Source organism: Rhea americana, unplaced genomic scaffold (assembly GCF_003343005.1).
Source record: "Rhea americana isolate MKP2758 unplaced genomic scaffold, rheAme1 scaffold_0, whole genome shotgun sequence".
In the NCBI taxonomy this organism is placed as follows: domain Eukaryota; kingdom Metazoa; phylum Chordata; class Aves; order Rheiformes; family Rheidae; genus Rhea; species Rhea americana.
Genome location: NW_028185037.1, coordinates 19,316,290 through 19,338,194, shown reverse-complemented (window position 1 = coordinate 19,338,194; position 21,905 = coordinate 19,316,290). Strand labels below are relative to the sequence as shown.

Below are 21,905 nucleotides of genomic sequence, written 5' to 3'. Positions count from 1 at the left end.
GCCTCTCAGGTCTTGCACCAGCACGGGTCCTTCTAGCAGGCCACAGAACAAATCCATATGGACAGGAACCCTCCTGAGTCCTGATACGAAAGCGTAGAGCAGCCACAGAGCTGCACAGCTGGAGCTGCATAGGGCAATGTGGAAGAAGTGCTCGGGTATCACTCTCAGATTGCACCGTGGCAGCTAGCTGGGTCTGAAGTCACATGAAGAGGGCAGCTGGGGCTGTGGTGTGGGGGTCAAAAAAGCTGGAGAGATGCTGAAATGCTCCATCAGGAACAGGATTATGTGTTTTCACCCAGATTTCCAGCTACTGATAGTGAAATAAGACATAGGCTCTAATTGGGACGGAGAGGGAAGAAGAAAGTCCCAGTAAAATAAATCTGTTCCTGTTGTAGGAGGTGGTGAGGTGGCATCAAACTGAGGCTGTCCTTGTCACTGGTGATGAAGAAAGATCTGAGTTAATTTCTCTTTAGTGTTACAGACTAGTCCTCTGCTTGGATTTTAACGGAGCATGAACATTACTTAATATAGTTAAATACCTGTATTCCCTAGAAGCAAACTCTACAGTATTTCCTGTATTTTAATATTTTTTTACCTTTGGAGAAAGCAGGTTAATTACAAGAACTGGAGGTAAAAATCTAAACAGGAAAAAAAATCTTTGGGCTTTTTGTTGGATTATAAATTTAAATGAAAACTGGCACAATGAAATTCATCCCTAGTGTGACATCTAGTGGTAAGAGAACTCAGAACGAAATATCTCACTTGCATAACTTAAACATAAAGCCCAATACTGTCCCTAAAAGGTAGCTCTGCTTTTTTTCAATAAATACACAAATCAGATTTTTAATTAAGAATTGATTTAGTTCCGCAAATTCGTAGTAAAAGCTCGTAGTCCTTGGTTCCATTTACTTTTTAACCAACTATTCAGGTTAATAAGGAAGCAATATGCATTAAAATAGTGAGTGATCATGGTCTAGTAAATATGGCCAGAGGTCCAAAATTTCCACTGTKCTAGAGTTATCACACTGTCTAATTTTGACACTGCTCATTATACATATTTTAACTATTAAATTGACTCTCAAGCAATATCTGTACTATGTGTTATGTAGCATGACAGCAGGAGTGCAAAGCCTGTTGTCTCTGGCCTGCCTTTGCTGAGGAAACTAGCAGGGTAGATACAATTATCCTGGGAAAAGTATATTTTGCTGATATTGCTGCTTTTTGCCTAAATACAACTGTTTAGTGCATGTAATTCTAGTTAAAGATAACCGTATGCATCCTGTAATTTGCATTTTTGTTATATATTTCTAAAATACAGGTAATTTATATGGTTTATATAGTATAAATACATAAAACTTTGGGGGCCTTACAATCATTTCCCAAAGTCCCACAAGGAAAATTGGTTATATTCTTGCAGGTATCACTTCTTTTTTTATTTATTTATTTCAGATCAGAATTTGGATGTTTTCCCAGATTTTGAGGTTCCTGCAAGCACACGAATGGATGCAATAGTCAACAACGAAGATTTTGCGTCACATGATGCAACAGCGAAAGGAGACTTTGGGAAACGTACCCTGGTAATTCACACAGATAGAATAAATGGGAATCTCTCCTGCGTGTATAGTGGTACTGAATGTGCTGTTTATACAGCTAAAGGTTTAAACCAGCACTCCACATCTCAGGTATGTACAGTTAACAAAGAAGGCCAAAGGAAACCTGAAAAGATTTTTGTTTCAACTAAGGGGATTGCTTCTAACTTGGAGCCGGGCAATACAGAATGCATATCAGAAGACTTTAAAACATCTGAGGATGTTTCTTTAAAAGACAATAGACTTTCACCAGACGTTACCTATGGAGATATGAAACCTAGCAATAAGGATTCCCATAAAAGTGAACCCATGTTAATTGTTAGTGCTCAGGATGATGGCGGAGTGTGTGGAACCGATGGCTTGGAAGGCAGGACTGAATTACATAAAACAACTCAATGTAGTCATCCTGCAAATAACTTGGCTTCTTCTGAACTTGCACTAAATGAACTAACCAGTCTTGAAAAACCAGCAGATCCAGATGCCAAGGCTCTGTTACCTGTTTTGAAAGGTTTTGCCACCCACAACTTTGAAATGAAATTGTTCACAAAGGAACAACGAACTGAAGAYTGTGAAGAATTTACCCTGATGTCAGGGGTTATAAAGAGATCATCTTCAATAATATCTGATTCGGGCATTGAAAGTGAACCAAGCTCAGTGGCATGGTCTGACGCACGTAGCCGGGCTCTGGAGCTGCCCAGCGATAGAGAGATCCTACACCATTTGGTACGGAGACACGCCATTCACCGAAATTCCCTGGAGGGTGGCCACACGGAAAGCAATACCAGCTTGCCCAGTGGGATTCAAGCATCGCTCACGTCCATTAGCTCTTTGCCCTTTGAGGAAGAGGAGAGGGAAGTAGAACTTACCAAACTGACCAAATCTGTTTCAGCTCCTCAGATCAGTAGCCCGGAAGAGCCTATGGAGGAGATGGACATATCCAAACACAGTGAAGCACCTGCAGGAGCTTCAGGAGGACACTTAAAAAATTGCATGGAAACAGATAGTGGAGATAGGTCGTTAATTGTGAACTTTTCTGGATGTCAGATTGCCACTGAAAGTGGTCAACTAGAACCAAAAGGACATCCAAAACCCTCTTCCAAACACAGTAGCAGTAACACTGAGTTACAAGGGGAAGAGGAGAAGGAAGATTTTTCAGAGACACACTGTAGTTTGAAATGTGCAGAAACACCTGTAACTCAAAAGCAGCTCAGAGATGTTTCTGAATGCCAAACAGTGGAGAGTAATGGTGAGTGCAGCTTAAAAACACCAAGGGCTTGCAGTTACTTGGACATGAGTATAGATAATTTTGATACATGCCTTGATGATGCAAAGGATAAACCTAAGCCAAACAGTTTAAACATACAGCAAGACTTTTATTCCAGTTTTAGGATATCAGAAGAGGAGAGTTTCTCAAATGGCACGAAGTTGGTGCCAGATTTTTGCTATCCTGTTTCAGCCTCCTTGGAAACCTCCACCAAATTTGATCCAATGCAAGGAGAGCATGATGACTCTGTTGCTGACAAAAGCCTGGCAGTATACGCAGAAATGCAAGGGTTACAAGAAATTGAGCTCAACGATTCACTCGCCTCAGTGCAGCCTGAAGCAAAATCCTGCCAGGCTGCATTTCCTCAGGAACCCGACAACCAAGAACATAAACTTGTAGCTAATGGCACCGGGTTTCATTCAGTGACGACAGAAGGGGTAGCACTGGAAAGCAGAAAGGTTGTTGATGTAGTTAACCTGTCTGTCTCCTGCACTGCCACGTGTCTTCCCTTTTCTTCCGTGCTCAAGGAGACCCCTGCTATGGTCGGCTTCTCTTCAAAGCAGGCCGCGTTTCCCATCACACACCAGCCTCTAGGCTCTTTCGGAGTTGTCTCTTCTAATTCAAATGAGATGGATGAAGAGGCCAATGAAAGGATGCTGAAGTAAGAATGCCTAATTACTTCTTTAATTAATGTTATTGCAATGCCAAGATACCTTGACAAAGCTCAGGCCTCTAATGCACTAAGCGTGGTATACACATGGGTTGAGACAGTTGCTGCCGGAGGAGTTAAGGGTAAAATAATTCAACTAGACAAATGGTTTATTCAGAATAAATAATCTAAGTAGACAGCAAGAACTGAAACACGGAGAGACAAAGCTTTTCAAAGGTATTAGGTCCTTAAAGCTTGTGGAAATCAATGGGAGTTAGGTGTCCAAATGCTCTCAAAGATCTGGCCCTCCATCATGAACCCAAGGTTATTCAGAGCTGGGTTTTGCTCCTGGAGAGCTGGTTCGTGATTGCAGTACAATAGCTTGTCTTTTCTGTTTAAATAATTATTCCCATTAGATAAATGGTAAAAAGGGAGCAGAGATAGGCTTGCAGGGCCTTGGCTTCAGTTCCTGAAACTGGAAAACTGGAGAGTTAACCTCCCGGGTAGCTGGAGAAGAGACATTATTTTATTTCTTGCTCCACAGCCCATGGCAAAAATGCCCAATTGTGGCATTTCTTGACTGACCACCCATTTCATGGATTGACTTGCTAGTACGCAAATGGTTCCATTAGATTTTGGTGTCTTTGCTGAGCTGAGGGAATATGGCAGCACGGGAAGTTCTCCGTCCATTCATCTGTGTAAAATGTTGGTTATGTGCACTCATTTGGGACTCAAGACTTTACTTAACTATTTCTTTAAACAACTTGAGTTTCATTGTATAGTCCCTCCTGTAAGTCCTGCTTAAATAGCACGTTTAAAACTAAGTACAAAATGTATTCCTTCTCTGTGAAGCAGAATTTTTAAGCATACATTTATGCAAACTGCTGAATCCAAAGCCTCCAGTTCCATAGCCAGACTCCTAGACTTCTGGCTCTTGAGTCCTTTTCATGTTAGTAATCGCTCACCATCATATCAAGTGGCTCTAGGCTATCCCCAGGCTTTAAGGTTAATAGCTCCTAACCTGGTTCATCCTAGTTTTCTACCTACATCTAAACTTATGTTCTAATTCTTAATCTACAAGGGCTCTGCATAAGTTTTGCTGAGTGAAAAAGTGACTGAAGTGTTCGGCACTTTTGGATAGCAGAGTGCTTCGGGGTGAATTTGTGTGCCAAATTTTAGGCCTTCAGCAGGATACGGCTCAGCCTAATTCTTTTAGGGCTGAGTTGCTCTTCCGCTTTGCTACTAAATATGTGCAAACAAAACAAAATAAAACAAAACAAAACAGTCTCTGGAAGAAGCTTCAATTTTTCATATCCTACCTCCACGGTTTGAGGGGTGGAAAGAACACCTTCCACTCTCTATAGGCAACTGATGCTGTCATTTTGCTTTTCAGTGTGGATTTGGCTGATGACATTTTTAAGATGCAATATTTACTAGTTCTGCATCTTCTTCTCATTGCTTCAACCTCCAGAAAATTCTTGTTGGGAAATCTTTTGTACACCAGACACGTGAGGTGCTAATGGGGTTCACCTATTCCCTGCATATAATCAAGCCATTTAGGGGCAGATTTTCTTTCCTGCATCCTGATTTCTTTGTATCAGAACTGATTGTATCCAGGCTTGTACCTTTAGAGTTGCAGATATGATTTCTTTCAAGTACCATTCTCTTCATCTCTTGTTGAAAGGTTTACTGTTGAACACCCAGTTCTACTGTGATTAATTAATGTATTCTACAGCTTTTATCAGGCCAAAGAAAAATTTAAAAAAGAAATGAAGATTGAAGGATTTCTGTACAGTGACTTATCTGTACTAGCTTCTGATATCCCATATTTTCCACCAGAGGAAGAGGAAGAAAATCTGGAAGATGGAATTCACCTGGTTGTCTGTGTCCATGGGTTGGATGGTAAGGCCAGGCAGAATTGCTATATGTTATAGTCATTTTGGTATAGACAGGAAAAAAAAATAAAGTCAAACCTTCAACAAGTATGAAAGAACAGAGTCAACAGAAAGTATTTACCTTAGCTAAGAGTTTAGTCCTTTATATGTTATTCAGTCTACTGTAATAAAGGTTCTATATGAATATTAAATATTTGCTCTAATAAATGGGTGCTGCACATTCTTTTTTGTTTAAACAGAATTCTACAATAAAATTCACTAATCTTTACGTGTACAGTAACAGTACATTGCAATAACGCCTCTTACCACTCTGCAGAGGTTTGTTGTTTAGCAGTACCCAAACCAAAAAATATAACTCTACTATAGCATAGAAAGTGATTGGCTTTAGAAAGTAAAATAAGTATCATTATTCACTGAGGAGGAAGCGTGGTCTGGAATTTTTAAATTATATGCTTTCTAAGCAGAAAGAAAACATGTTAAAGTTGAAACATCTCTTGTCAAGATATTGTTTTTAAGGCTTTAACTTTGAGACTTATATAGAAAGAGCAATGGAGACTCCAAAATAGCAGGCAGCCTTATAAARGGGAGAAACAAACGCTCCCTGGCTTAAGCAGGGGCTTGAATTTCGCCATACGATATCTAGCTGGCAGTAATGTCCCACTCGGTAGGTGGAGGTGCCTTCTTCTCCAACAAAATGCTTCAGAAGACCTTGGAATTTGCCTAGTAAGGTCAGATTCCAGCCTTTTAGGGGCTGCTTGTGGCTTTTCAATGACTGGGCGGCAGTGTTATTCTGGGCCTGATCTTTGCCTCTTCCTCCCCTCCCTGTTTATGTGGCCCACAGCAAGCAGGAGCTGATGTCCAGCTGTCCCTCGTGTAGCTGAGCAGGCTGTGGGTGATCTTTCTATCCTGCTGTTTCAATGTGTGGTCATATTATTCAAYGGAGCTGGTTTAGCAGCTCTTAAAAAGAGCTCTCTGTAGTCAAAATCCGTGAGAAGAAGAGTGTATTAAGCTGAATATATATTAGCTACTTTGCTGCTGAATTACAGCTGATCGARTGCTATTTATTTCTAGGTAACAGTGCAGATCTGCGGCTGGTAAAGACGTTTATAGAACTGGGACTCCCTGGTGGAAAATTGGACTTCCTAATGTCTGAAAGAAATCAGGTAGTACAGAGCTAATTTTGTTTTTTCTTTAGGTAGTTGGCAAGCTGTTGACATTGCTGAAACAGGGCCTTCAGCAAGTGGCTAGCTTGAAGAGGCAAAAGCTCTGGGGAATTTAGGAAATTTTGTGTGGGGTTTAGTACAAACGCTGGTTTTGCTCCTGCTTGAGTTGTCAGGATTTTAAAAACAATCATAAAAGATTCCTAGCATTGAAATCACAGGCATTTTAACTGACATCAGCACTTATAGCATTGAACCTTAGAAGTTAATTGGTTTGTCTTGCCAGTTTGCAAACAGCAGACAAGTGTATGTGCCTGTTGGATGGCATGCGAAATAGTACCAAAAGAAAACAGCATGTTTAGTGATGTTAAATTCTCCTGAAGATGTGAAATACCCGGCTGAAGGCAGCAGATTGTCAGCTGCTTTTGCCATGTCAGCTACTGTTTCTTATGTTGTCACGTTTACAAGATTTATTTCCTTGAACGATGAAGAAACTTCTTCCAGAAAAAATTCATTGCTACTGTAAGCAGAGCAACAGGAGTGAGTTCTGTGCTCTGCTTTGCAATGARCTCATATTCACGGTGCAGAGGGCTACCCTTATACGTAAGATAAGGATTTCCAGAGCCCAGTCAAAAGCATTATTCTGATTTGTGAAGAAAGCTGAGCAACTTAAGTCAAAATTTCCCAACTTTCTTTGCTCAACAGATCTTTGGTTGGAGAAACCAAACAACAGTTGGGTGTTATTCTGTGAACAGCTGGTGTTAGTCTGTGAACTTGCTGCCTTCCAGGGCACATTTCTTTCAGTAAGAGATTGTCCCAGAGAACATGAGCATGATGATGTTAATGATGAGACTGCTTCAAACTTGCAACAACGGCTCTTCTGTTTTCCAAGGATGAAAGGATTAGTTCTTGCAACATCTCAATTTACTGTTATCCAGAGACCATGAGAAGTTTTAGTCCTCCTTGTAATGATGTGAAAAAGTGAGCAAGTTCCCATTACACTGGAAATAGGACTCATGTGGCTTGATGGTTATCTGCGTGCTTTAAAGCATCCTGTCAACCTTTTTTCTCTGTTCTGGGCATCACACTGAAAATTATTTATGAAATCAATTGTTTAGCTGAAGTTCGCCTTGTAGAGGACAACACAGCTCACTTTTTTTAGGCACTCATTTGTGAGATTTGACAAGCTCAGTCAGACTGACATGATACTGAAGGGTGGAGGCATAACCAGGTGAAATATGATATTGAATGCTTTTTGTTTGCAATTAATGTTTGGATTGGTATTCTTCCACCTTTAAACAACCTGAAAGACTTGGGATAATAAGCACAGGAGGAAATCATTAATTATCAATGCAGACAAAACAGACAGGCAGGAGGTTAGTGGACTGTTTCTAGTTTATGAGAACATTTATTTTAAGACACTATTGCAAACTGAATATGCTCATGTTTTCCTTTGCAAGAGCTGCAATTAGCAAGATGAGTTGTGTCACAAAAGCATTAATTACTAGATATGTTTGCTCTGAATAGCTGTTCCAATATTTGATGATTGTTTTTGTGGCATCTCATTTGTTACAAATTTGATTTAGAGTTCTGTTGGATTGCCAAATGACACAGTTCTGAATAAGATGATCTGCCTGCAGTTRTATAGACTGGACAATATATTATTTGTTTTATTGTATCACAACTGGCAGCACTGTTGCAAGCACCAAAGTGTTTAATCTTTTTCTGGCACCCATTCTCTTACCGATAACTGTTGAATGGCCCAAGACATTTCATTAAAATGGCCTAATAATTTTGTGATCACAGCCTTAGGGTTGACATAACCTGTRTGTCAGTGTATAATGCTGTAAACTATTTCATCCTGGTAATCTGTTAAATCCTAAATGCCACAAGCTTTTCATTCCACGTGCACAGTCCAGTTCCCAGAGAGGCTGAGCGTAAGCAGTTCTCACCAGTGTTACGTCAGGCCACTTTCAGACTGTAGTAATGACTCTCACATCACGCAACCATATGTTTTAAATCTTACTATTAATAAATTGGAAGCCCAGGTTTTTCCTACCGTGACACATGCCTACGTTTGAATGAAGTACAGTCAGCGCAGAAAGAAGAGTAAGCACGAYAGGCAATTTAACCCTCTTAAAATACGAATTGTCTTCTAGATACCCTGTTTCCACAGCCTACAAAAGAGAGCAGGATGATTCTTGTCCTAACTTGAATGTCTAAGATTGATTGTATTTTACTTKAAAAATATCATTGGTCTGTGATTTGCATATGCAGCAATAAATGCCATCCATTTTAATTCATCCACTGACTCAATTCTTCTTTCGCTAGACYGATACATTTGCTGATTTTGATACAATGACTGACCGATTATTGGATGAAATTATTCAGCACATCCAGTTGTACAACCTCTCCATATCCCGAATAAGGTAAAGCATTGTGATATTTAATAGTCTGTGACTGTATATGGTCATGAGAAACATTCAGCAGAATTAGCATTTCTAAAGGTGCTCTATGTCAAAAGCCATTAAAGACAGTGAGATGAGTTTTTACTTTGTTATTAGCTAGAAGAGTATCTATGAGGCTGAAGAAAATATGAAATGAAAAGTAAGTGGTGTTAATGAAAACTTTGATAACGTCCACTTAAGAGAACAACTTATGCCACCCTTACGTGTAATTTAAATAAAATACAGATTGGTTTTGTACTAATCTAGTTCTGTCTTTTGTAACAGTTTTATTGGACATTCCCTTGGTAACGTCATCATCCGATCCGTGCTAACTCGCCCCAGGTTTCGCTATTACCTCAACAAATTACACACCTTCCTGTCCCTCTCTGGGCCTCACCTGGGAACCCTTTACAACAACAGTACTTTGGTCAGTACAGGTAAGAGTTAACGGGAATGCTATGACTTGCTGTAGTCAACGKCGGAGGATATAAGTTGTAGCAGTAAAGTAGTAGGGAGGTAGCAGTAAATTGTGATGACATGAGTCATGCACTGAAGCTGTAGAAAATATTTGCTGCAGGCTTCAAACCCGTGRAGATTTCCTTCCGGAGCTGGGTTCAACATCACAGGGAACTCGCAGCTTGCGTTTCCCGAATCCGCCTGCGTGCACACGATGAAGTGCAAGCGCCAGAGCCCGTTTCTCACCCGTTGAATCCACCCTTCTATCCTACCCGGGCTCTGTGAACGGTGCAGTGAAACGGGCTCTTGGTACCTGCTATTAGGTCCCTCACTGTGCTCGCTGGAAAGACCGGTGTGTGCAGCAGCAAGACGTGATCTCACTTCTGCTATGTTCTTCCACTCCATACTGCCGGTAAAGTCAGGCATCTCCAAAGCTGAGAAAGACACTTACAGTGATACGTGAAATGAATCTCTCAAAGTCTAACCTTCATGAGTCCTCATGTTACCATGATATTGAAGAACACCACAAGACCTGTAGACTTTTCTTCTTGTTAATTAGCAATAAAGACGAAACGAGGACTTAATACTGTTACAGTACCATTGTTAGTCTATTCAGTTGTAATTTATTACTATAGGCACATAACTTTTAGCCCTGCGGTTAATAATTAGCAATTGTGGTAAAAAGAAAATACACATCAATTGTCATTCCAGGTCTATGGCTCATGCAGAAGTTGAAAAAATCAGGGTCACTYTTGCAGCTGACCTTCAGGGACAATGCGGATCTGCGCAAATGTTTCCTCTATCAGCTCAGCCAAAAAACAGGTAAGTAGTGCTTTGGGTGGGTGTGCAAATGTCAGCAGCTGTTCCAAAAAATTGTCCTGTACTACTGTGTTCTCCAGAAAATAAAGGAAATATGCTTTTAGTCACTGATTTTTCTTTAAATGTCCTTACCTTCAAGAAGGTCTGCTCTGTATAATACTTGTTTTATCTGTGCACTTCCTCTGCAGCAGTCACCAGGAAATATAGTCGCCAAATTGTTAGCACCAAATAAGCCTTCCATGCTGTAGTAAACACACATCTAAGTTTATATTCTACAAGCAAGAAATATTATCCTTGACAGGCCACCATTACTTAATTTATGCTGCTTGATGAAAAGCATTTTTTTTTCAAGTCTAGCATCTCTTGTCTGTAGGAAATATGATGCCCTGAAATGAAGAGCAAATTTTATTGATGTCTATTGTGACACCTCTGTACTACAGAGGGATATATATGGCTTAACACTGGAAAAAAAAGATGTCTAAACAGAGATCTTTTACATTTGCCTTGGCCTGTCATGCAGAAATGAAATAATTCAGGATTTTCCAAAGAGGAGGAGAGGGAGAAAAAAGCAAGCATAATCCTTCTAATCAAGAAAATATTTTTTTCTAAGARTTATTTTTAGTATTTCATGTGATCAAATTGGTGCTAAATATACACTCACAGAGTCACTTCTTGACGTTTAATTATTTGACACATTACTAATGGGAAACAAAGATAAATGTTAGACAAAATATCAAGAAATTATATTTGTCTTGTCAAACATGGAATGATTTGATAATTTTATGAACACAATACGTGACCTAATAAGTGAAAGGAAGCTGCTGTATCTTGGCATTATTCGAATTTCCTGTRTGATTCCTTCGCTCTCACTTCTATGGACGTCAGTGGGATGTTTACTTTGATTGCCATGTTCAAATCATATTGGGTCTACACAGGAAGCTAATTTGCTAGCTTCACAGCCAAGAATTCCCAAGCACATGCTGTAGACACAGCGATGCGTTGTTTTGTTAGCTTGGAAGACTGGAGATGTAATGGGAGATAAARGAAGGTTTCATCCCTGCAAAAGCAGGAAGGTAAATGTCAAGAGGGTTTTCTTTAAAATCAGAATGATGCAGGTAGATGGGTAGGGAGAAAATGGGAAACAGGTCAAGATGTGAGCATATGAGCTGAGTCACAACAGAGGTCTTCCTAATCCTGTCTCCTTCTYCCAGAGGTGCTTGAGAGCACCTGCAGATGGAGACATTTAAGAGGGCGGTAGTATTTCCAGATAACTCTTTGAGCCTCCAATAATTTCTCACTTTCTTCTTAAAGTAGTAGTCCCTACTTAAAGTTTAATTTCTTTAAACACTCTTTGTGCTTGTCTTGGAGAAAAAGAAAGAACAGTTGTTTACCACTGAGCTTCTTCCAAAAAAAATGTGGATGTCAGCACTCACTGTTGTCCTCTCCTACTTGATAATCTGAAGTGGAATTTACAAACTTAATTGGTTTYGTGGTAGGATGGCCTACGAAAATGATAGGCAGCTTCAGCCAGGCTTAGCAGAAGACGCCAGCAGTACTSTTCCTTGTGGTAATGGCAAAAGTCCAGAACGGGAAAGACTTGGTCCCAGGCTCCTTTTGCATGAGGGAGAGGGAAGGTCTAAAACACAGCTCTCCTGTGTTCGGGATACTCTCTGTATCTACTCTACTGTATCATCTGTGTCGATTTTCCAACTCTTCTGCTGAATTTGGGCTCAGGAGGCCACAAACAGAGGAAGCAGAACGAACTAGTATCCAGCTATATATACTTATCCATGCAAGAACACCCATTGACTATAGTGGGGATATTCATATAATTACACTGTTCAGAGGCATAAATATTTGCAAGATTAAGGTTTCAATTAAATATCATTTGGAACAGAAACAGTTTCCTTTTTTTTTCTGATATAAAGTTAACTTGTATGAGCATATGTAACAAGTCATTCACGGAAGTAGCAGAAATAATTTCTAARATATTTTCCTAAACCGTTATAAATCTGTGCTGTTTCAATTTTTCTTCATCTGTTTTGCATAGTAGATTTCAAAATTTGCATGAACATRACATAGTCATGCTGACATTAAAGATGTTTTCATTGCTGGGCATTATTGTGAAGAACATATTTAATGCATTTGTTTGCCACAGGTCTTCAGTACTTTAAAAATGTTGTGTTAGTGGCCTCACCTCAAGACAGATATGTACCCTTTCATTCAGCAAGAATAGAAATGTGCAAAAATGCACTCAAAGACAGACACACAGGTATGTATAAGGTCTTTTCTGTGTTAACAAAGCTGCTGAGGAATTGTGTTGATTTTTGTGTAGCTGAGGTCATTGCATCAGAAGGGCTTTTCATGAGCCTGATGAAAACTCAGATGTTTGATAAGGAAGAAAGTGTTTTCTTCCCACAGGAAATATCTGAAATCAATTTTTTTTTAAAAAAAGTGCTTTTCAAGGAGCTCTTCATTTGATGAAAAAAAAATTTCAATCAGGTTGCAATCAAAGGGCTCTTACCCTTTCGTTTCCTTCCCTCTCCTTCTCTTTATTTTAAGAAAAGTGATGATAATAGAACTAGTTCCCAACAATGTTTTTCTCCACTCTACTGAACTGCTAGCATTGTCATGCCTTTGTTTCACATAATGAAATCTCATTAAACACATCCAAAGTCAATAGGTTTTCCTTTTGATTTCAGTAGTCTTTGGATGAGTGACTGTGATTTAAGTGGCAATCAGATCCAAAATTATCTTACTTTGTAAAAAAAATCTCCCAGGTACCTCAGGACACATGCCATCAGAGGCCTAGCTCTCCYGTGAGCTCAGACAATATTTTCTGTCCCATATATCGCTTTTGTTATTAGCAGTTTTTCTTATTATAAAATACTCCATAGCTTTAGTTTGATACCACTTTCAGAAATAATATTCATGTGATTTCATACTTGTTTCACATATATGGTTAGCTAGAAGTAGAGGAACTCCTCGGAAGTACAGAGAGATACAGAGTGTGAAGGCCCAAGTAGTCAAGATAGTTTCCTTCTCATATCTCAAACAAAACAAAACTGCTTTTTTTCCTACCTCRAAAACAAATTGAAAGGCAAGCTCCTAGCTTAGGTAGTTGTTTTGCAGGGACAGGCACGGTGTAGCAGATCTACATTCAGTAGAGATTATTCATGTGTATGGGAAGTTTTCAGAGTAGCTGCTGTTCTATAAATTTCTGAAGTACCTATTGAAAGGCATGATGTTCTTGATGAAGTAGACTCCTCAGAGAAACCCTAATGAACCTTTATTTCTTGCCAGACCCCTTTTCTTTCTGCTTCACAAACAGCATAATTCCAGTCCTCTTTCCCTGAAGGTAACGAAAGCGTTTCCTTCCACTACAGGAGAAATGGGACTGAATGATGAGAAACTTCAGCAGTCCTCTTGAGGTGGCAAATATCTGCTCTTAGATTAACAGTGTGCTGGCATTTGGCTAAAATYGGCAAGGAGCAGTCTCTAGGCACTCACTTTTTGGCATTTAATTTTCCTGCCCGTTGTCACCGGGATTAAATTACACTAGGAGGAAAGAAGGGGTCTGGCAGCTTTGGCATGTAGATGTGACATCTAAAAACATTTTTCAGGTCCTGTTTATGCAGAAATGATTAACAACCTGCTCCAGCCGTTGATCGGGGCGAAGGACTGCACTTTAATACGACACAACGTATTCCACGCTCTGCCCAACACTGCCAACACGCTCATAGGCCGGGCTGCCCACATTGCGGTGCTGGACTCCGAACTTTTCCTGGAGAAGTTTTTCCTCGTGGCAGGACTCAACTACTTCAAATAGTGCCTGAAGTACTGGGTAACAGGAACAAAACATTTTGTTGAGTGGAGTCGAATCCCTCAGCCCCCCAAAAAATGCAGTATCAGAAACGAGATCAGGTGGGACTTTCAAACTCTCCATTTTCATTTCTGTCCCAGAGAATAAAGTTCTATGGCTTTAAGCTATTCAAGCTTCCAAGTACTGGTGCTTTTGGAAGAAATAAATATCCCTCCTGCGTTTCGATGTTTTTTGTCCATATAAAAACATAAGCTGCTTCTGAAATAGAGAATCTGAATGGGAAGGCTAATTCTCTAAATGTGATTGGACCAATATGATTTCCATTTCTCTCAGTTATTAACCCAGGCTCTTGGCTACCCTTGATTTAGTGTTTATTTATGTATTAAAAAAAGCTATACGTTTGTAGCACTTTGCGGGTAGTTAACACAAGAGGAAACAAGTAGATACGAGCTCAGGTTGAAACCTCCTTTGTGATGAACTGAAAAGTCTGGAAAGCATTCGTGAAAGATTTAACGGTTCCATTTGTTGAAAGAAAAAGCTCAGATGGTTCCATTATTGGTAATCATTTGTAACATGCGTACATTGAAAGTATAGAAAGGGAAGAAATATTTTAAATAGAATGACGACATCTTGATATATACATATATTTTTTAAAAGACCTTTGAATTAGAAAGGTTTCTTTTCAAGCTAGAAGCTGCCAAACCAAGAGGAATCTATTGGAATACTTGTGAAATATCAATCATATCTGTTAATACTTCTCCTGTTTACATTTATAGAATATCATTATTGTGCTTGTCATTATAACCTTAAAGGTTTTTACTTTCCAATGTGTATCTAGGTATACTTATCCCAACAAATAAATTTTTCATTTATTACTCTGAGCTGAAATTCAAAACCCAGCCAGTAATACAGCTACAAAACTAATCAGATGAAAATATTCTAGTGATATGGAGTGATAAGGATTGCAGAAAGCTTAAAGATAYGGGGATATCTTCCTAGGCTTCTCTGCAATGCCATACTAATGCTCTACTAATGYCCATTTACAATGCTATATGCGTCCTGATTATTGTATGATTACAGCTGGTTGAAACATTTAAACCTATATTCATATAAAGATATTCTAATTCTTTTTAGGGTTTGGAAAAGAATTCATTTTCCACTTTTTCTATTTTTTTTGAAATTTTTAATTAAACTTTTTACCAAAATGTTATCAGCATTTAAAATGACAAATTTCAAAAGCTTGCTGTTTTCATACCATTTTGATAAGTTTTCAATGTCACAGCTGCTTTTTCAAAAAAAGAAAAGTGAATAATTCTTCACAAATATTCTTTTGTTTGAAAGAAAGACAATTTTTTAATGCAAACATTTTTTATTTAAAAACGTAAGTGACCAGCTCTCCATATCTTATGACAAAACCAGTAAAAAAATGACAAAGATGGTTCCAGGTGCCAAGACTCTCAGCTGTTAATTAAGGTCAAGCACTAAGTTAGTAACACTAAGTCGGGTTCAAAAGAAGAAAGTGGGCAAAATATACAGAATTAATTSAGGAAAAGAGTTGCTAGTAGACTGGCAAGCACTGCTAGCGAACAAGACTTGTTTGATGCATAAGTGTGTTTTTAAACAGAGGTAAGAAAGAATACACAAAATGGTGGGATTAAGATCACCTGAAAATAGGAAGTTATAATGCACTTAAAAATCATCTTCTGCTCCTCAAAGGTCACACTGAAATTAAATAGAARCACTTACATAGTGTGTTTCAATATCARCAAGTTTTGTAAACATTAAATATTACTGCAGTACTTGAATGAAATAGGTAGATACTGTTTTCCCTTTTCCTTTTATAAACTAGCCATTTAAAGCCAAGAGCTGGATTTACATAGTTCACAAAAATATTCTGTGTATTGAAGAACTGCTGGCTCCCACTTCTGGTTTTGGACGGCTTCGTTCATCGCTTTTCTGCCTCCACGTTTTAGTGCTGGCTAAATGTGCGTATCACAGCTCGCTTCTTCCTTAGTAAATTGTTTGCACTGTTTCGAGTACAATGGGGAATATAGGCTGAACAGTGCAATGGTTTTCTTCTGCAGTCCTGGACTTCYGAGGAATATGTGAAAACAAGAAAAGCAGGTCCTACCATCAGTAGCACGTAGCTGGTTCTTCCTTTAGGAAATGTTTAAGTGTCTGCAAATGGAAAATATTGAAAATCGTTGAGAGGCTAGTTTGCACAAATAAAAATAGATAAATAAATATATGCATATGTACATATATGTACATATGCATACATATTTATATGTATATATATACATATGTATGTATGTATACGCCTAAAATCAGTATAAAATGTGCTTTTTTTAAGCTCTCACAWTCAACTGTTTTTAATACTGTATGCTGGTGGATGACAAGTTGACCATGAGGCAGCAATGTGCTCTTGTGGCCAGGAAGGACAATGGTCTCTTGAGGTTCATTAGGAAGAGTGTTGCCAGAAGGTCGAGGGAAGTGATCCTGCCCCTCTCCTCAGCCCTGGGGAGGCCTCATCTTGAGTCCTGTGTCCACTTCTGGCCTCCCCAGTTCAAGAGAGACATGGAGCTACTGGAGAGAGTCCAGCGTAGGGCTACAAAGATGCTCAGAGGGCTGGAGCACCTGCCCTATGAGGAATGGCTGGGAGAGCTGGGCCTCTTCAGCCTGGGGAAGAGCAGACTGAGGGGGGATCTGATCAATGTGTACAAGTACCTGAAGGGAGGGTGTCAAGGGGACGGAGACAAACTCTTTTCAGTTGTCCCGTGTGACAGGACAAGAGGCAATGGGCAGAAATTGAAGCACAGGAAGTTCCTCCTGACGGTGAGGGGGAATTTCTTCCCTGGGAGAGTGACAGCACTGGACCACGTTGCCCAGAGAGGTTGTGGAGTCTCCTTCTGTGGAGATCTTCAAGGCCYGCCTGGATGCAACCCTGTCTACCGTGCTCTAGGTGACCCTGCTGAGCMGGGAGGTTGGACTAGATGATCTCCAGAGGTCCCTTCCAACCTTACTGGTTCTGTGATTCTATGATTCTGTGATACTGAGTCCGACAACATRCYGTACATACATGCAGATTGGTGGTTTCTTGCCTTGYCTTCTAGACTTGATGGCATTCCCAGCCTTCTGCTTGACTGAGCRTGAGAAAGAGAGGAAATGTGAGAATGTCTCTTTTGTGTTATTGCAGAAGCTGGTGGCCCTTTCASTATGTTCACTTTTGCTCTTGCACTCTACACTGCTGCCACTGATTTGACTGATGGAAAAAATATCTAAAAGTTTCTATATGTGTAATGTTCTTCCATGGCTCAATGTTTGGTTGCAATGGGAGATGGACTGGGCCCGTACAATTTGCTCCTTGGAGAATATGATAAAGAGCTGCAAAAAATCTGGGAGATGTCATTCCTATGAAAGACTGAGACAGATTTTTATCTTCCTTGAGCTGCCAGAAGGTTGTGAGAAATACTGGCAATAACTGTCTAGCTTAGCATTCATTCTGAAGCTCTCAGAATGGTTTCTCTTTTTCTTCTTCTTCTTCTTTTTTTTTTTTTTTTAATGAGATCTTGCTTTGGTAATCATTCTGAATATTGTAAATCCACTCTTACAGTAAACTATACAGAAAAGATCATTATTACAATGTAAATAACAAGTCAGTGGTTTGACATCATAAAAATATAGTAATCTACATGGACTTATTTTCAGGTTTTTATATAATAACTTATATATGTAGAGAAATATATATTAAGAATTATCTCCTTAACAGATAGCAAAATATCTGCATAGTTAGCATCTTTGTTTCTGTGTTGACCTTTGGAATTTTAATGTGTTATCCTTTCACAGAAAGCCTCTCAAATTACATTTAGATACACTAACAATATCACTACAAGGATTTCCCTTCAAACTGCACAACCTCCTCTTGGTTTAGGGTATTAATGGGGGCTAAATCCTTAAGTTCTTAAATTGACAGTGGATAAGACAGGCTTTCAAGAACTTGGACAGAGGAGTCTGAGTTTCTTGGTATATTTTTCTTTACAGCCTCAGCACTGATGTAAAAGCCTTTTGACAGCTTTCTACTGCATTCAGTGAGTTCATGAATAGGATCTTTGTTCTACACTATGCAACATTTACCAACATTTAGTTCTTTTATTTCACTCAAAGGCGATATTCACAGTACTGTCACWGGGACAACTTGAAGTTTTGGGGTTGTTCAACTATGCCGGCAAATTGGATTGTGCCCACTTATCCATCTCCCTTTCTGCTCCTATGGGAAGGGATGGGGCGAGAAGGAATTTGGCAGCCCAGGGAACAGCTGGGATCAGGGGTGAGAGCTGCTGCTTTGGTACGTGGCAGCAACGGCAGAAACAAGCCTGGCTTTCTGTACCACTAGCACAACAAAACGCTGGACCTATTTTCTCATCCTCTTGTGRTCCACTTCATAAGCAGCTGTCCACTTTGTCAATACCCAGATATACTCTGGGCCTAATGCTAGCTGTATTTGAAATAAAACTTCAGTAGGATTCTTCTTTAGAGAAGAAAAAAAAATAAAATCAGGCAACATAGGGCTGTTTCTCRAGCACCTAGATGTGAAGCTAAGACCAGTGTGATAGACCTCCTGGCTCCARCCGGCGAGGTATATTTTGCTAGTGAGGTTTGCCAATATTAAAGTTTGTGTGGAATATAACCCAAACTGGTAAGTACTCTCAAGGCAAGGTGATAGCCTACAGGAAGGAAAAAAAAAATAAGTAAAGACAGAGGATTTCAGGGCACTGAAAAGCAATGGAAAGGACCAAAGGAACAGGAGGAAAGGAGGGGAAACTGCACAGGCAAAGGTGAATTTCCTGGCAAAGAACTGAAAAAAAAATCTGCAATGAATAGGATCATCTCACTTTTAGAACATTATGTTGTAGATGTCTATTTGTGGTCTGGCAGAGGGAATTTAATGCCTTTTGTGGTCAGTGGAAGGAAAGAAAGACTTTTAGGGTGTGCTTTATCTGACCTATTTTACTTGTCTATTCCAGGTTTCTCTAAGTATGCCTGTTTCTCTCCTCTGGCTGTGCAGGAAATCAGATGTAGACATCTACTTTGTAGATGTCTACACCTGTTCAGATGAATTCCACCCAGTATTGAAACCCTTATGGGACTCCATTCACATCCCAAAGGCCTAGCACTCTGTATGTTAAAATGACACTTAACCTTTGAGCCATCTCCTTTTCAGCGATAGAATTATCTAGCTGGGATGGCACAGAAATTTTAAGAGGAAGAAGAAAGAAACACAGCCAATTTTGCTGAAAAATTCATAGCATGACAAGGTAAAAAGACACAAAGGATCTTTGACTTCGTTTCCATCTCTACTATATATTAAAAAAATATATATGTCTATATGTATATATAAGCAGTGCGTAGTATTTAAAGGGATTGAAACTAAGTATATAAAAAGATGGAAGTACTTGAAAAAAATGTGGTAATTACATTTCAGTGGATATCATGTCTTTATTAATAGTTGGATGAAATTCTCTTAATTTGGGGCTGTAACAGCCCATTCAACTCTGCTTGTGTGAGAATTTCATTTCTTTTGGAAATGATTTTTTTTTTTTTGGGGGGGGGGAATATAAATGGAAATAAACTGCAGTGAAGTAAATGTGAACAGCTGAAGGACAGAAAGGGAATAGCTGTTCCTACAGCTGGACTGATGATTTTCAAGAGGCTATATTTCTTATCTCCTGGTAATATTTGCAGGCTGAAAAACCCAGAGAAACCTCTGGATGTGTTTCTGCTTCTAGGGTAGAGTTTAGACAGTCTACTTTGTTTACCTAGTTTGTATCTAAAAACTAATTGCAAAATGAATTTGTCCTACTGAAGGAAGTATCTAAATATRATCAATGAAGCAAGGCAGGCACTACAGAAAGTTTGCTAGAGGGACCTTGCTTTCTTATTTGGTAGCCTTCAGAGTTACTCACCTCTTCACTTACCAGGGAACTTATTGTGGGACTCGTTTTCAGGGTCTCTAGGATGCCAGCAATAGACGTTAGCTATTCAGTTTTTCATATGTAAGCGAAAGTTTTGTCTTGAACAGCTGGATTACCAGCAAAAACCAAAGAGGCATATCAGGCTCCTTTAAAATTTTACTGGAAGCGTGTCTTTTACCAGCTTCTAATGTATGCTCATCTCATCTCTTACAAAATTATTTATTCCTTTTCAAAATCACGTCTGCCCGCTGACAATAGTGGAAGTTGCAATTGCTTAGCATTTTAAATGATTGTATCCTAAAGGCTTGAAACTGTAGTACAGAGCTTTGGAAATTACTAATACCAAGCACTTGCTTCAAAGGCACCTCATAAACATGTACTGATGGATCCTCTTCACTGTTCCTTTGCCAGAGAAGAGCCAAGCTTGTGAGAGAGAAAGACATCACAAGACCATGTGAAAACTGACATTTCAGGCCAAAGTTTTCATTAGAATCCATAGTTTCCATTGGCACTTTCTGCATGTTAGTGGGAGAAGCTCTCTTGTATTCTGTCTCTGCATTTGAAATAGCGAAGTTGTGACAGCAGAAGGAAAGTGAGAACTTCTGACAGTAAGGTTAGACTCCTGTGAAGTTTTATGCAAATATCCCATGAAACTGTATATATAATGAATAGTAAGGGGCAGTTCRTGCAGTGGTCTCTGCATGCCAATGTGTGTCAGCCTAGGTGAATGGTTGTTTTCTTTATGAACTGAAATTTCCATTTTGAAAATTARCATCAGAGCAGAACATCATATTTCACTTCAGCTGATCATCTGGATGCTAAAGGTCATGTCCATGGAGAACTCTTATGGAGTATTTTGTTTTATCTCACTATATGTGCTCATCAATTTTGTTCTTTAATGTTATTAAGTAATTGATAATTCTAGATCAATCTTTATCCCCTCTCCCAGGACGTATTTAATCATGAAACGGTTTTCCGGTATAAATCAGCATAAAACCATGTCGGTTGGAGTCAGAGTTCGTTTCACTCATTCTTGTGTTTGAATACCATTGATTTATGGCAAACTACATCACCAGAGTCTCAGGARCTTCATGAAATATAGTAGGACTATGTGCACAGAGCATTACTGAAATAAAAATTAGCCAGTTAATATTTAGAGGCCTAAAATATCTAGTTCTGGACTTGTCTGGCTATTACTCCTCTGATTTTGAATCAATACCTTTCGAATCAATATATTGTGACCACAGCAAACTCATCCCTCTTGCTTTTTAGCTGCGCTCTTTTCTTATGGTTCCCCTAATTTTCTGTCCCTTAAATAGCCTAATAAGCCCTGAGCTACTATTCTGCTTTGCCCAATCATTCCCAGGTTTGCATGGTCACCTAGCCACCATCTGCCTGCATTGCTTGCTTTAGTTTTGTCTAAGGCTTCCAAGAATTCCTCTTAAGCCCTCAATCCTTTCCTTCATGCAAGCTTGTAAAATTTTCTAACTTTCTGAACCAGACAGCCTACTAACCTCTGCTTTTTCATCTATATGAYGTGGGATTTTTGTGCTGTGCTTGAACAGAACTGTACCCAAAACTGAAGTTTATCCTTCATTAAACCTTAGTGGGAAACTGAAATGCAGAACTTCTGATTAATTTGAGCTTTATGATGGACAAAAGATGTTTTGCTGATTCTGTGTAGGTATTAAACTCAATTAACACTGGTTTATTCCAGACTCCTTTGCACAGCCTTTCTGTATGCTTTCTCTGTGTCATAGCATTGTGCAGCTGTTGTGACCTTTTCCTTCCATCTGTGACCTTTTTGCTTGCTCAGAATGCAACTCTACAT

The 21,905-nt window shown here is 39.3% G+C and overlaps 1 protein-coding gene across 1 annotated transcript in view; it reads left to right on the top strand.

The window, feature by feature from the left end:
- FAM135B (family with sequence similarity 135 member B) overlaps positions 1–14,108 on the top strand; it is a 139,015-nt gene extending 124,907 nt beyond the window's left edge. Inside the window, exons 12-19 of the mRNA XM_085326032.1 lie at positions 1,450–3,514; positions 5,238–5,404; positions 6,469–6,560; positions 8,889–8,986; positions 9,290–9,441; positions 10,172–10,282; positions 12,438–12,551; positions 13,903–14,108. Coding sequence (XP_085182158.1) covers positions 1,450–3,514; positions 5,238–5,404; positions 6,469–6,560; positions 8,889–8,986; positions 9,290–9,441; positions 10,172–10,282; positions 12,438–12,551; positions 13,903–14,108 — 3,005 coding nt within the window. The remainder of the gene's footprint in view (positions 1–1,449; positions 3,515–5,237; positions 5,405–6,468; positions 6,561–8,888; positions 8,987–9,289; positions 9,442–10,171; positions 10,283–12,437; positions 12,552–13,902) is intronic.
- The last annotated feature ends 7,797 nt before the right edge of the window (positions 14,109–21,905 follow it).